At 45.8% G+C, this 14,737-nt stretch overlaps 1 protein-coding gene and 1 long non-coding RNA gene across 2 annotated transcripts in view; one reads left to right on the forward strand and one right to left on the reverse strand.

Moving 5' to 3' along the window:
* The window catches only part of LOC311421693, an 8,506-nt gene extending 7,105 nt beyond the window's left edge, over nt 1–1,401 (reverse strand). The window contains exon 1 of the long non-coding RNA XR_014684960.1: nt 7–1,401. This is a non-coding gene — a long non-coding RNA (uncharacterized lncRNA). The remainder of the gene's footprint in view (nt 1–6) is intronic.
* Nucleotides 1,402–1,541: 140 nt separating this feature from the next.
* SET (SET nuclear proto-oncogene) lies at nt 1,542–9,656 on the forward strand. Its single transcript, XM_084493909.1, has 8 exons — nt 1,542–2,032; nt 3,596–3,653; nt 4,670–4,812; nt 5,496–5,599; nt 5,772–5,885; nt 7,407–7,577; nt 7,678–7,824; nt 8,745–9,656. Exons 1-8 carry the CDS (start codon nt 1,960–1,962, stop codon nt 8,766–8,768), a joined length of 834 nt encoding a protein of 277 aa, XP_084350035.1. The 5' UTR covers nt 1,542–1,959; the 3' UTR covers nt 8,769–9,656.
* The last annotated feature ends 5,081 nt before the right edge of the window (nt 9,657–14,737 follow it).

Below are 14,737 nucleotides of genomic sequence, written 5' to 3' on the forward strand. Positions count from 1 at the left end.
CTGCACTGAGCTTCAGGAAGGCCTTGGGAAGCTCTAGGGAAGGAGTCGATAATCTTGCATTTATAAAGTCGCAGAGCTTTTCTCTCCTTTTGTGTCTAGCAGTGCTCATTGCTGTATGGGCAAGCACAGAGGACAAATGGACGGCAGCTCCTCTCTCCTGCTGTTTGCAGGGAGAAGCACAATGCAAATCACGGACATGCTGCAGCGGTTGTGGGTGGTGATGGAAGCAAAGATATAGCTGGTGGGAAGTGACAGCTGGGAATACAAAAGAAAAAGCAGTTGGGGTTTGGAAGCAACAGGTGGGAACAGGAATCAGGAAACTCCAGTAAGACCTCTGAGAACTAATCCAGGCCTTGCTGAAAAGTACACTAGAAAGGCAACTTGAGGAGGAGGAAAGAAATAGAGGCAGGGAGAATATGAGAATATTGTGTGACTGGAAAACAAATTACAAAAGGCAAGTTCCAAGTTCCTCAAAGCTGTACTTGCTTCCTGGCTTGATCTGTACCATAATATTCATTTGTGAAGGATATGCTGCATTTTTAATGGAAAAGAGTGGCTCAGCTGTTGCTTTAAGAGCAAAACAGAGCTAGTCTAACTATGAGGCTGCAACCTCTTCCACGACAGGTGGACAGGAAAGGCACAAAAAGGGTTATTTAAAGTCTGCTTGCTCTCGGTGCAGTGGCAGGTGTGCTGGCAGAGGCCCGGGCTCAATGACCTTCTAGAGTTGTGCTCCCACAGTAACCGAGTGGGCTGGATGTGACTGACAGGGCCTCTGTGCCCTTAAAACGTAACATCTGAAGTTATCCCTTTGAGTCATGTTCCAGCTAGGCAAGGCAGCACCCTGACAGGGGGGGCCGCCACGTCCCCAGGCGTGACTTTGCCTCACAGCACCAGAGATGCTGGTGGCAGGCTGGGGGGATGGCTTGGGGCAGTGCCGCTTCGGGTTCATGGGCTCCAAACGCCCCTCACACACACATATATATATGCTTATGTACACATTTCTCCAGGGAGACCTCGGCCAGCCCCCACCACCAGGGAGACCGGCCCCGTCCCCACACAGAACGGGGGCAGCCGTGAGGGGCTGAGCCGGCTTCGAGCGGGGCGGCCGCGCATGCGCACTCCGCCCGCCTCAGCGCCTCACGCGCACACCTGCGCGCGCCGCCGCCCTTCTCTCCCCCCCCCTCTTCTCCCGCCTCTCGCGCCCTCCTCTGTGTCTCCGCGCCGCGCCCCGCCCCCCGCGAGCCTCAGCCAATGAGCGCCCGGCGTGGGGCGGCCGGCGGCGGAGGGAGGGGCGGGGCTTGTCCCTGACCGCGGCTGCGCGCGCGGGCCGCCCGCGGCGGGGAGGAGAGGCGGCGCTCGCGCGTGCGCGCGGCGGGAGCGCTCTCCCGCTGCCGAGGAGGGGACAGCCGGGGGCGCGCCTGCGCCTTGCGCCTCCCGCCCGCCCAGCGCCCGGCAGGGGGGCTCGGTGCGCATGCGCGCTGGCGCCCGCCGTCCCCCCCGTGCCCCGGAGGGGGGGTTGCTGCGCATGCGCGCCGCGCCGCCCGCCCCTCGCCAGCAGCAGCAGCAGCGGCGGCGGCGGCAGCAGGAGGAGGAGGAAGAGGAGGAGGAGGAAGAAGAGGAGGCGGCGGCGACTCTGGCTGTGGGGAGCGTGAGGCAGCGCGGGCGCCGCTGGTACCCGGGAGCTCCAGGTCCGGCCGGAGGAGGCGGGAGCGGCCCGGAGGAGGAGGAGGAGGAGGAGGAGGAGGAGGAGGAAGAGGAGGAGGAGGAAGAAGAAGAAGAGGAGGAGGAGGAGGAGGAGGAGGAGGAGGAGGAGGGAGCCTGAGCGGCGGCGGCGGCGGCAGGAGGAGGCGGCGGCAGCAGCAGGAGGAGTCAGCGCCCGGCCCCCCCCCCTCCCCTCCTCTCCCCCCGCTCAGTCCCGTTACGGCCCCCCCCCGCCCTCCGCGCTCCGCAGCCACCACCATGTCGGCGCCGGCGGCCAAAGTCAGTAAGAAGGAGCTCAACTCCAACCACGATGGGGCCGACGAGACCTCAGGTGAGGCCGCGCCGGGCCCGGAGAAGGAGAGAAGGGGAAAGGGGGGGGGGGTGCGGGGGGTGGTGTGGGAGGGAGAGAGTGAGGGGGATGGGGGCGGGAAGGGGAAAGGGAAGGGAGAGCAGGGAAGGGAATGGCGGCCTCCGCCGCGGCCTCCGCCTCGCCCCGCGCCGCACCGCCCGCCATTTTCCTCAGCCCCGCGGGCCGCGGCCGGGCCGGAGGCGGGAAGAGCGCGGTGGCGGCCGGGCGGATGTGCAGGCCCCGGCAGCGGGAGGAGGAGGAGGAGGCCATGTTAGCGCCCTTTTGTCTCCGCTCCCCGGCCCGGCCTCCTTCCCCAGGGGCGCAGGCGGGGCCGGCCCGGGGGGCGCTGCGGGCTCGGCTTGGAGCAGCGGGGACCCCCCCCCCTTAACCTCGGCCCGCCCGGTTGAGGAGCCTTGCCCCTTTTTCTCTTCACCCTCTTCTTTTTTTGCCTTCCCCCCCCCCTCTTCCTCGCTCGGCGGCCGCCGGGCCTCTCTCATTGTGCTCCGCCGCCGCCATGATGCTGCTCGGCCGCCTCCTGGGCTCGGCGCCGCCGCCGCGTGGTGCTGCCCCCGCCGCGCCGCGATGGAGCCGCCGCCGGGGCCCTTCCCGGGGCCGGCCCCGGGAGCCACGCGGTGCTGCGGGGGCCGGGCCCAGGAACCGCCCGCGCCTCCCCCACGTGCGATCGCGGCGGTTCCTCTCCTCCGGCTTTTTTTTTTTTAATCTTTTTCTTTTAATTTTTTTTTTTTTTTTTTCCGAAATCGGCCCAGCAGCGGGGTTTCTAACCGGTGGAGGAAGGGCGCTGCAAGCTCGCCTGCCTCCTGCCCCGGCTCTCCGCTGCCGAGGGCCCCGCACGTGTTCGCCGCACCTGCGGGTTCCGCGGGGAGAGCTGGCTGCTGCTGCGGGGATGGGAGCTGCGAGCTGGGGCTGCACCGCTCCGGCTGCTTCCCGCTGCCGCTCATTCATCCCCCAGCACGCTAGGTAAACAGGCGGCCTTTAATCGAGAGCTTTGCCAAGCGTTGTCCAGGGGAAGTCCTGCCGCGAAATTATCTGCCCGACCGTGACTTGGAAGGGTTTTTTTCCTTGTTTTCCTCATTCAACGTGCTTTTTGGTTTTTTGAAGGCGGCGTGTTCCCAGTTATGCTGTTTCCATTGATGCTGTTGTCCCCTCTAAATTATTTAATGCTTCCACGTTCCTTTAAATCTGTTGGTCTTAGATGTGCAACTTCTTTATTACGTTCTTAGTGCTAACTGTCGGAATTCATTTACCATTTAAGTTGACTTGTAAAACTGTATAGAGGAACGTGAGCTGGAATTTTTGGTGGTAAACTTGCTCCAAGTCCCGTTTCAGGAAACTTTTTGGCTCTTCAGCCATAGTTTTCCCTGAAAGTAGCTGAGGCTTTATGGTTTAGTAACACTTAAGACACTCAGTAGAAATACCTTTGTACTTGTAATATAAATCTCTAGAAAAGGTCTAAGGAGAAAACTCCAAGTGATTTGTCAGACTTGAGAATTAAGGGATTTTGATGCATTTTCATTCTTTTTTCAGAAAAAGAGCAACAGGAAGCAATTGAACACATTGATGAAGTACAGAATGAAATAGACAGGTAACCATTAAAAAACTTGAGAAGTTTTTAGGGGGAATTAAAAGACTTATGGTAATAAAATGTTTACTAAAGTAAGCACTTGGTAGTAGTTCTCAGTGTCTTCAGACTCCCACATGATATACTTGAGTTCTGGCCTGATCAGATGTAACAAGTATTTGTGTAAAATCAAAAAATCAGAAGAAACATCCTGATTTCTTGTTTAATTGTTTAAAGTTAAAAATACAGAGCTTGAGCTTAATTTTCTAATTCACTGTGATAGTTTTGATAAAAGGTTTATTTCTCACTGCTTTCTGAAGTTAATTTGTACGCTGCTTTGCAAAAGTATTTTCACGTTTGTAAGCAGAACTGAAAACTTGGTTGAAAAGTTAGCTTTATTATAAAACTTTATTATATATTTGAGTGCTTGTAGAATAATAGGTAGGAAATGTCACTGAAAAATTAGTTTCATATCCCCAAACTCTGTGGGTTCTGTGTCAGTATTTGCCTGTATCTTACCTCCACGTGCACTGTGCTACAAAGTGCAAGTGACAAGTGAGGCTCTGTCCTCATGGAACTGTTACAGTCTCAGGGCTCTAACCTTTACAAAGCCAACGAAGTGTTAATGTCTTTAAGACTTTAATTGTGTGTGGTACCAAACAGCTTTTGTTACAGTCATGCTTTCCTGCCCCAGAATTATAAAGGGCAGGTGATAGTTTTATATGCTGTCCATCTACAGGTGACTTGCAAACAAAACGCTTAAGAGGCTACTTAGCATAAATAAGGGTCTGTCCCTCATGTAATGCTGCAAAACCTGTAAAGAACACTTCATTAGGATGAGCGTGATTGCTTCTGGTAGTGTATTTCCTAATAGTGGTTACAGGTTTGGGCTTCTGTTTTTTTTTTGTTTGAGCTCCCTCATTTGTTGTGCGCAGCTGACTAGTTTAATTAAATCTATTCAGTTTATAGCTAAGTACTGATGATACATCTTCAAATTTCAGTTCTCTCTCCTGAGGTTAACGTGACTCTGTCTGTTACAGACTGAATGAACAAGCCAGTGAGGAAATTTTGAAAGTAGAACAGAAATACAACAAACTCCGCCAACCATTCTTCCAGAAGAGGTCAGAATTGATCGCCAAAATCCCAAATTTCTGGGTAACAACATTTGTCAACCACCCACAAGGTATATTTTTAATACACCCCTTTTTTTTTTTTACCCCCTGTAAATTCAATATTTCCTTGCTTGTAACGCGAGCCTCTTGTGTCTTAGTGTTTTCTAGGATAGTTACTTGGCATTAAACAGAAGCCTATGGGTACATATGCAAACACTTCCTTTCTGTCCTAGTGTGCGTCTTATAAGCTTTTTAGCTCTTACATTTGTTAACCAAAGGAACACCTTGATCGCTAGAATTCCATGGCAGTTTTCTTCTTGTATTATAAAGTACAGGCTTCACACTTCATCAATTAATAGTCTCTTTTAAAGCAAATGAGGATTCTGGTGTTTTGTTTTTTTAATTTAGGGTGATTTCCTTAGGACTGTTGATAATGATATGCTGTTTCCAACAGGACAAAAAAAAACAAGTCCATACACTGCCTACATTGGGCAAACCACATATCTGGAAATCTGTTTTAGAGAGAAGAATAGATAGATGCTGCTTTTTAATGAACTGCAACAAGCAAACATAACATCAAAATCACAGATGCCAGTAGTCTGTTGGCTGCTACCTCAAAAAAATGGGCCACAAGAAGTCAGCCTGGACAAATGTGTTGCTTTTCCCATTTTATATAATGTCAATTTCCTGTATTTCATGTCAGTGACACACATTTCAGAGCTTTGTTAATGTGGGACTACTGATTCTATCATAGTATCTGCACTGCTGGGAGAAGAAGACGAAGAAGCACTGCATTATTTGACCAGAGTTGAGGTGACAGAATTTGAAGACATCAAATCAGGTTACAGAATAGATTTTGTGAGTACATTAAACATTCCTTCACTTGTGACTTTGCTGCTTTTTTGAATGTGGCTATATATTGCGTTGTAGTTTGTAACTTAATCTCTTCAGTTATCTGTTTAGTACAAGATTTGACTTGGCACATGTATGCTTACATTGGTGGGTTCTAACTCTGCTTTCAAATCTGCAGTATTTTGATGAGAATCCATACTTTGAAAATAAAGTTCTCTCCAAAGAGTTTCATCTGAATGAAAGTGGAGACCCATCTTCAAAATCAACTGAGATCAAATGGAAATCTGGAAAGGTACGTATCTGTGCATCTGGGAGAGATAATTGCTGCTCTACATACTTTAGCTTTCATTTATGTTCCTTTTACTTTCTTCTTTTTATTTTTTTTCTTAATTGAAGCTGCCTCTTCCCCCTTCCACCCCCTCCCCACTTTTCTATATATGTAGCTCTTGCAAGGTTTGGCACACACCGTATACGTGGAGATCTGTAGTGAATTCTCTTGTTCAGTTGAGCACCACAATTAAGACAGCGAAAGTACAAGTACGACCAGATGGAGAGAGTAACAAGTACTCTAGCTTGTCTCTCTTTGGAATGGATCTAGGCTGTATTTTGTTGTTTTAAGATAATTGTGAAATTAGGAATTCCAAACCCAGTGGGGTTGGAAGGGGTGGGGCAGATGGGGGTGTCTAATTTTTCTATTTTTCTTAATTTCCCTTCCAGACACCATGTCTTTAGAGAAGTAGTATCCACACAATAATGTGGGCATATCTATTTTCCAGACAGTATTAAAACCAAATTAATGTTCTGTAGTTTCTGTAATAGTTGGGAGCCCTTTCATTTTATCCTAAAGGCTTTGAAATTCGTATTTAAAAGTAGAACTGGGGATTGCTTTTAAATTGCTGCTTGTTTTGTCACCATCAGGACAAGAAAACCTTTTTTTCACTGAGAACTGGAACTTTTCCTATTTACAGAAATCACAGTCCTGAACAAAGCAGCTGAATGGTCTCACAATATACCACAAAATTAATGTGAATTTTGGTACTATTCTTCATTAAAAAATAAGTCTGTGTATATATATATATATATATAATGTTGTGATTCTATCAAGAAAGCAAACTTTGGGAGTTTGGAGTTACCTTACAACCAAATAAAGAATAAATAGAGGAGAATTGCTTTCTTTTCAAACTTAGCAAACAGTGTTGCAAACTTGCCAACCTTCTGGGGTAAGGTGGTGGATGTATTTTCTCATGACCATATGGTTTAGTGGCTCGTGCTAGTTTTTATTCACTTACTACAATTAATGGCCTTAAGACTTCAAAGCAGAAAATCTTGGGTTAAGAACGCTAGGTGGTTCTTTATCTCACTATTAAGGACAGAGCTTAGAGGTGTGGAGCCTGAGTGTTTCTTAAATTGTGTTTATGAAGCAATTGTAGCATTTAACTACAATAACAACTCTTGGAGTAGTATTAAGCACTGGTGAGATCTTTTAAGCTTGGCATTTCAGTAAACATTTGTCATACTTGGGCTGCCCTGTGACATGGAAACATAAAGAAAAATGCAAGATCCTGTGAGTTTTCAGTATTTCAGTGGAAGGCATTAAAAGAAGCAGGTGGGTTTACTGCTGAGTGATACCTTTTGCTATTAGTCCTTTTGGTTCTAATAGTTTCTTTAAGATTAGTCCCTGAAAGAGGGAGTAAGTGACTTCTTGTGGTTGTTAAGACATGTATGCTTCTAACTGGTACTTCTTAAAAAAAAAAGAGGGAGGGACGCAATGCACATACCGCTGCTTTAGGGAGCTTCTCAACTTTCTTTTCAGGATCTGACAAAACGTTCAAGCCAGACACAGAACAAAGCCAGTAGGAAGAGGCAGCATGAAGAGCCAGAAAGTTTCTTTACCTGGTTCACTGACCACTCTGATGCAGGGGCTGATGAACTAGGAGAAGTCATCAAGGATGACATCTGGCCAAATCCACTGCAGTACTACTTGGTAAGTATAGCACTGTGTTGTTGCTCTGTGTCCACCAAAGCACTCCGCAGGTAAAAGTGAATTTGATCACTGTAGTTAATGTCCCACGTGTGTCTTTAAGGTTCCTGATATGGATGATGAAGAAGGGGAAGGAGAGGAGGATGATGATGATGATGAAGAGGAAGAAGGATTGGAAGATATTGATGAAGAAGGAGATGAAGATGAGGGGGAAGAAGACGAAGATGATGATGAGGGAGAGGAAGGCGAGGTGAGCATTCGTCCTTTACCTCTTCCATCTCTGGTGTATGAGAATAAGAAATTTATGAGGGACCTTCTTGTAAGTATAATGAGCCATTGGTACAAAGGTGAAGTAGTTTTCTGTAAAATCTTTGACAAACTTATTGGAGGAGAGGAGTAAAACTGTTAACTGCTTTAATTTGTGGCATGGCTTCAGTGTAGTGATGATTACATTTGTGTACGTGAGACTGCAAATAAATAATTTTAGTGAACTTACTGCAAGGAAGGTACTCAAGATGATTTAGGATATTAGCATCTGTTCTAGTTTAACAAAATTTATTTGGTGAACTTTCTAGCAGAGTTTTACTTGTAAAAAGCTCTTGCTGATGCATCCAGTTCTGTCATCTTCCCACATGTTGATTTATTTTGGCTTATTGCCAGCTTAGCCAAGATTCTTTGGGTTCAGGAATTAGCAGTTTTTTGTAGCAGCAAGTGGGTTTCCAGAGACACCATTCAGGGTGTTGGTAACTTAAGGCTTAGTATTAGCATGTTCCTGGTTGTGGAGGCTGGAGGGCTGCTGTGGCACCAGACACTCTGTATTCTGAATAATGAGTTTAAGCCTAGAATATTAATAAATATACTAAATAGTCTTTCTAAGTATTAAACTTACTCTAGTTTTTGTAGTGATTTTTAAGTGGTGGATTTTTTTCTAATATGCATGATGTGTTTTTCACTGCGACATCCGATATTAACTGACTTCTACATGGATCGATATTCATGGCAAGTGTTACTATTCCTTAGTGAAGAGGGAGAGAGATCTTCATGAGCAATACTGTAGGGCTGTGGTCTCTCGGGTAGCAAAACATTCTGGTTATTGCATTTAAAAGGTCGTGCTATCTGAAGCTTAGTGATATAGATTTTTTTTTTTAATTGTCGCTTATCTTTCAACAGGAGGATGAAGGAGAAGACGACTAATTGAACACTGATGGATTCCAAACCCCCCCCCCCCTCCCCCCTTTTTACCTTTTTAATTTTTCTCCAGTCCCTGGGAGCAAGTTGCTGTCTTTTTTTTCTTGTGCTCAGTCGCCTTGTTCTCTTGAGGTCTCTTTTTCTCTCCTCTACACCATGGTTCACAATTTATTTTGGGGGAAATACCTTGAGCAGAACACAGTGGAAAAGAATCTACCAGTTTCTGTTTCAAGTTCATTTTTATCCCTTTCTGTCTCAAAACAAAAACTGTTTATGGAATCAACACACCATGTTCTGTGGGAAAAAAGAAAACCTTCTGCTCCCTTCACTCTGCTGGAAGCTGAAGAGTGCTAGGCCCCTGTGTAGTAGTGCATAGAATCTAGCTTTTTTCCTTCTTTCTCTGTATATTGGGCTCAGAGATTACACTGTGTCTCTATGTGAATATGGACAGTTAGCATTTACCAACATGTATCTGTCTACTTTCTCTTGTTTAAAAAAAAAAAGAAAAATAAAAAAAAAACGGGGTTATAGAAGGTCAGCTGGGGTGGGTTTCAGATGTTTGGGTGGGTTAAGTGGGCATTTTGACAACATGGCTTCTTCTCCTTTGGCATGTTTAATTGTGATGTTTAACAAACATCCTCGCAGTTTAAGGTGACACTTTTAAAATAAAATCTTCTCCTAATGATGACTTTGAGCCCTGCCACTTGATGGAGAATCAGAGCAGAACCTGTAGGATCTTATTTGGAATTGACATTCTCTATTGTAATTTTGTTCTTGTTTATTTTTAAATTCTTTTTTTTTTTTGTTTCACTGGAAAGGAAAGAAAGATGCTCAGTTTTAAACGTTAAAGTGTACAAGTTGCTTTGTTACAATAAAACTAAATGTGTACACAAAGGGACTGGTTGGTCTTCACTGAAAGAAACAGCTGTAATACCCTGTTTTGACCTTGCTTATAGTTTCTTGGCTTTTTTGGGGGCATTTGGTCAGTATTTATGTAGTGCAATGCAACCTTGTGGTTCTGTGGACTGATACTCAGTTCGTTCAGGTTCCATTATTACAGTATTTGGAAAGTGTTTCATCTGGTAGCTACTCCTGCACACTCCGTTTTTTGAATTACATAACTCTAAGACGAGGCTGTAGGTGCATATATACTTTGGGTGAAGACAGACTATATATATATATATATTCATAATCTGCAAAAAGAAAAATCATTTGATTCTTAGATATTTTTTGAGTAAGTAACTTGCAGTACTGTATCTCCAGTAAATCAGTTTGCATGAAAAAAAAACACAAACATGCAAGTTCAGAGTAAAAAGACCAAAGGGTCTCCTAGTAAGACTTCGGTGGCTTTGGAAGTCTTTTCAGTTGAAAATAAATCTTAAGTGCAAGCTAATGTTTTGGACTATTTCAATTAGCAAGATTCTTTGTGAAGCTCTTGTATGAAGAAGTTGCTACTTCACTGCTTTCTTCTCTCAGTAGCAGCATGTATATATGCTTTGGATGTACTTTTTTTTCCCCCATGTTAAGAGACTGCGTTTGAGTAGCTTATAATGATTTCACGTAGAGGTCGTTGGTACTGATATTCCGCAAAGTGTAATGAAAGTTGTTTTTAACATGCTGTGCTTCTGAAATATTTAAAAGATTGTATTAGCTAATCTCAAATTCAAACAGCTAGTTCTCTTTGGATGTGTAGAGAAGACTGTCTTCTGGGAAGACTTGCTCTTATATTCTCTGATTCCTTTTCCTCACAGAATTTGCTGTAGTCAAATTCTGCTTTTTTTGATGCTTAGGAATACACGTAGCAGAACAAGATTAATCTCTATTTGAGAAGTGCCCAAATAACATGGGGGGAAAGAGTATTCTGTAAGTGTCGGGTCTATCTTGGATTCAGTCCAGTTATCGGAGACAATACAACATCCAGTCTGCCTGTGATCAGTGCAAAATAGGGCAGCCACATACTTTATTCCATCTCAACAAAAGCTTCTGCCCTGATCTTACTGTTTGCAGAGCAAATTATTTTAATTGTAATGGTTTCTTGCCATCTAGAGAGAGAACAAATGTAAACTATGAAGTCTATAATTTTTTCTTTTGATTCTTTATTGTTATAAGATTAAAGTCCACTACCTGTTGCAGTAGCAGGTTGATGTGCTGTTACTTGCCCTGATGCCTCATAAATGTTACTTAATTTTTATGTAATCCTAACTGATTGTAGTTCTTTAAGGAAAAAGAATCTTTAGCTAGTCCTACTTCAATGCTTTGTGAAAAATGCTGTGCCATTGTTGTTAACATGTCTTTGTTACTAGCAGAAAACATTATAAAAACTGTTTTGAAAGTAATCAAAGCTTCAGGTTCTGTAAAGTCGAATACCATGAACAAGAAATGAAGTGTCTGGATAGTCAAAGGCTACTTTTGAGGTTTTTGTACACATTTACACATTCTTTAGGATCTTACAGGGTGACAAAACACTCTTGCTACTGTATTAATAATACTGAACTTCCTGTGAAAGTTACTGGCTTACTCCAGGCAGTGGCTAAAGAGTAAGCTAACGTACTAAAAAAGTAAACTATATTGGATAAGTGTAATCTTAAATTATTATTTTTTTCTAGCAATGGAAATGAGTAGGGATTAACACATTTCTCTGCAACACTGAAGAACTACTACAGATGGCCATCATGTGCTCTGACTGTTCACTTAATGTCTAATTTGACTGAATATATGTAATGGATGCCCATTTTTACTTGATTTAATCTGTTTATGCATACGAAACGCATTTAAAGGTAGATGTCCACTTTGGATAAGAATGGGAGATTAACTCTCATTAAACATCTGTGTCTATCTCTTGTTAATTCTCCAATGCTGCTTGAGCTCCTCACATCCAGTTAATCCTGCTGAATGAAACTTGTCACGGGTGGAAGCTGAATTTAGGCTTTGTGGCCTGAATTTCCAGGGTTAGAATACAGAATTGGTGGCAATTTAAAGCTACTGTGTTGGGGCTGTATGAATTAAATGACTTGAAGGTTATTTTTAAGTTTGAAATTTAATTGCTATAAAATGGAATCTTTTGTCTGTAATTCCTAGTGCCAAAGGAAAGCAAATATATCCATGTGTGTAAATAGGTTTTTTAACATATCGTGTGCTTATTCATAGTTGTCAATATAGGTTTTGTCCCTGTAAACAACCATTATCTGAATCAATTTCTTAGTCATTTATGCCATTCATTTGAATCTGTAAGCTTCTTATTTGTACCACTTTAAAACAGGTGCATAATGGTAGCACTTTGTTTATCTGATGCTGTTCCTGAATTTTGAAGCCATGCTTTTTTCCTTTTTTTTTTTTTTTTTAAAAAAAAAAAAAAAAAATTGAAATCATTTCTCTGATGTACCTTCAAGCTATCCTTCTATTTGAAGGAATTAAAGTACCTTTAACTGTTACTTGATGTTACCATTTCTAAGAGTCTTTTTCAAAAGAATCAGCTAGTAGTCCCCAAGCCTGCATCATCTTTCAGGGGTGGAGGTGATAGTGCTCACTTCTTTTATGGATTTCAGGTGCCCAGTAGGGTAACGGTGACAGGAGGTCATCGCCGACAATAAAAAGAATTTGGCTTCTGCGGGGGAACAGATTTATGCTTAATCTCTCGCCCTCTCTCTCCTGCCTCAAAACCAGAAATTCCTAAGACACTTTCCTTGATTCCACTTCTACAGCATATTCACTGAGTAGAGGGAAGCACCATCCAGGTGCTTCTGCTACTCTGCATCCTCTGGCCAGGGCAGGAGTGTGAAATAGGTGCTGAGCTGGCCAAGGTGAAAGGCAGGGGCCATATACTCCTGTGCTTTTTTCCCTCTTGTTGCTTGCATAACTGCAGCCAACCCAGCACAAGGGCAGAGAGGCTTTCCTGGAGTTGCAGTTCAGCTACCAACTGGTCCTGCACACACTCCTACCCCTCCAGGTTTAGCAGAGGACAGGGGCTGCTGGTCCGACAGTGGCACATGCCTTATCCTCCATCCGTCCCTGCAGGAGGTGCTGGAAAACAATTGCACGGCTCCAGCCTGGTACTCCCCCTGCATTTTGGAAAATGCAGCCTGCCTGCCCCCATCATGCTAGTCCCATGCTCCTGGCTTCCTGGACTGGCACTTCAAAAGCATAAGTTGTGCCCAGAGGGCTGGCTGGGCCTGGGAGTATCCCTGGCGCCCCAAGGAGTTGGGTCCTATGCGTATGTGCTGCTTGCCAGCTCACAGTGCCCACTAAATACCTCTTCCCAGCAAGATGCTGGAAGGGCTGGATGGGCACTTTGTGCTTCTAGCTGGGACTCCGATCAGCCTTGCTTTGGGGAGCACACATGCTCTGAGACACCGGCCAGCCCATCCCTTGAGGCTGGATGACTTGTTTAGCCAAGCGAACCTTGGCCAACTGCTCCCCAGGCTCCATAAATTGCCTTTCAGCTCTTCTCTTGCCTCCCTGGGAGGGGATAAGTTGTGAAGGAAAGGGGGGAAGTCTCCGTGTAAGCCCAATTGCAGCATTGGGCAAACCGACCTCGGGGGGCTCCTAGCAGGCCTCTGCAGCTCACAGAGCCAAATAGGGCCCGGATTCCTGCCCACTGCAGATGCAGTAATGTCCCTGCCCAAAAAATTCAACGCCTACTACTTTATCTTTTCCCTTTCCAGTATTTCCAGTGAATGAACAGTCTAATTAAAGTCATTCCTTAAGCGCTAAATGGAGCCTGGACCATGTTACAAATAGCAGCAGGTTCCAGACGGGTTTCTATTAATCTAATGCACTTGCTTTATTAACAACAGGAGTGTGTTCAAAGGTTTTACAGAAGTCTAAGGCTTTATTAATTCAACTTGATTAAACTAGATTTCAATTTTACATTTTCTGGTGATTTCCTTTTACTAATTATTCACTTGCAGACCATTTACAAAATGCTTATGTTAGAAAATCTGCTCTAATTAAATAAAAGGAAAACATTTCTGTTTATTAGCATCCTTCTAGCTTTGTATGTGGGAATACTGTCAGCTCTGGCTCCCTTCTGACTCCAGGTTGTGTACTGTTTCAGGACAGAATGTGTGTATTCGTGCAATAATAATATTATGCAAAACTGCTGAAGAGGGATCTTAGAAGAGGAGGTCTCTACCACCTGAAAGCAGAAAGCGCCTTTTTCACTTGTTTTAAACACAGGGCCTATGACATGCTGCATGTCACAACGCTAAAGCAGTATAGCAGCACGCTGGGTTTTTACTGATGAAAGCTGGGGGGTTACTGAGAGCCTTGTCAACGCATTTAGGTTGTTTTTGACTCAAATATTCAGCTGAAAAGGCGGGATCTTGATCCTGCTCCACAGAGGGGCAGTTCTGCAGAGGGAAAGTTAGGCAAAGAGCAGTGCTGGAGACAGTCGTCCTCCCCTTTCCAGGGCAGCACCCCGTGTACGGGAGGGCAGCATTTTGCCTGTCCCCCTCACACCAAAGCCGGTTACAAGCCGCTGGGGCAGAACCGGGGCTGGAAATCACCTCAGTGGTCCCAGCACCACAAACCGTGCCCGGGCTGGGACACGCCGCGGGGGTCTCCCCTCACAGCGCCCGGCTTGGAGGAGATGTCAGGCACCGAGCTAAGGAGCCCGGTCCCCGTTCGCGTCCCCGTACCGCCACTTTGGCACAAAACCGCGAGTTTTGTGCCTGAAGGAGGACACGGATCCCCTCCAGCCTCGCCTCGCCGCGGCGGGAAGCGGGCGGTACCTCAGGCTCCTCAGGGTCCGGCTTGTGGCGCCGCTCTGCTGCCGGCCGCCCCGCGGGACCTCGCCGCCAGTTCTCTCCCCCCTCTCCCCCGACTCATGGCGAACGAAGACGGCCGGGACGAGCTCCCGACAGGGCTGGGAGCCGTGACCGGCCGGGGAGCACCGCGGGCGGGGTGTGGGGACGGGAGGCTCCCGGCTCTCCTCCTCTCCCCGTTCCCTCAGGGTCGCCCGCCGGGAACTCTCCCGG

Source organism: Aythya ferina (genome assembly GCF_964211825.1).
Source record: "Aythya ferina genome assembly, chromosome: 20".
NCBI classification, from domain to species: domain Eukaryota; kingdom Metazoa; phylum Chordata; class Aves; order Anseriformes; family Anatidae; genus Aythya; species Aythya ferina.

Coding starts and splice junctions, on each gene's coding strand:
- SET (XM_084493909.1), top strand. CDS start 1,960: ATGTCGGCGCCGGCGGCCAAAGTCAGTAAGAAGGAGCTCAACTCCAAC. Junction 2,033..3,595: donor TGGGGCCGACGAGACCTCAG/GTGAGGCCGCGC, acceptor TTCTTTTTTCAG/AAAAAGAGCAACAGGAAGCA. Junction 7,825..8,744: donor ATGAGGGAGAGGAAGGCGAG/GTGAGCATTCGT, acceptor ATCTTTCAACAG/GAGGATGAAGGAGAAGACGA.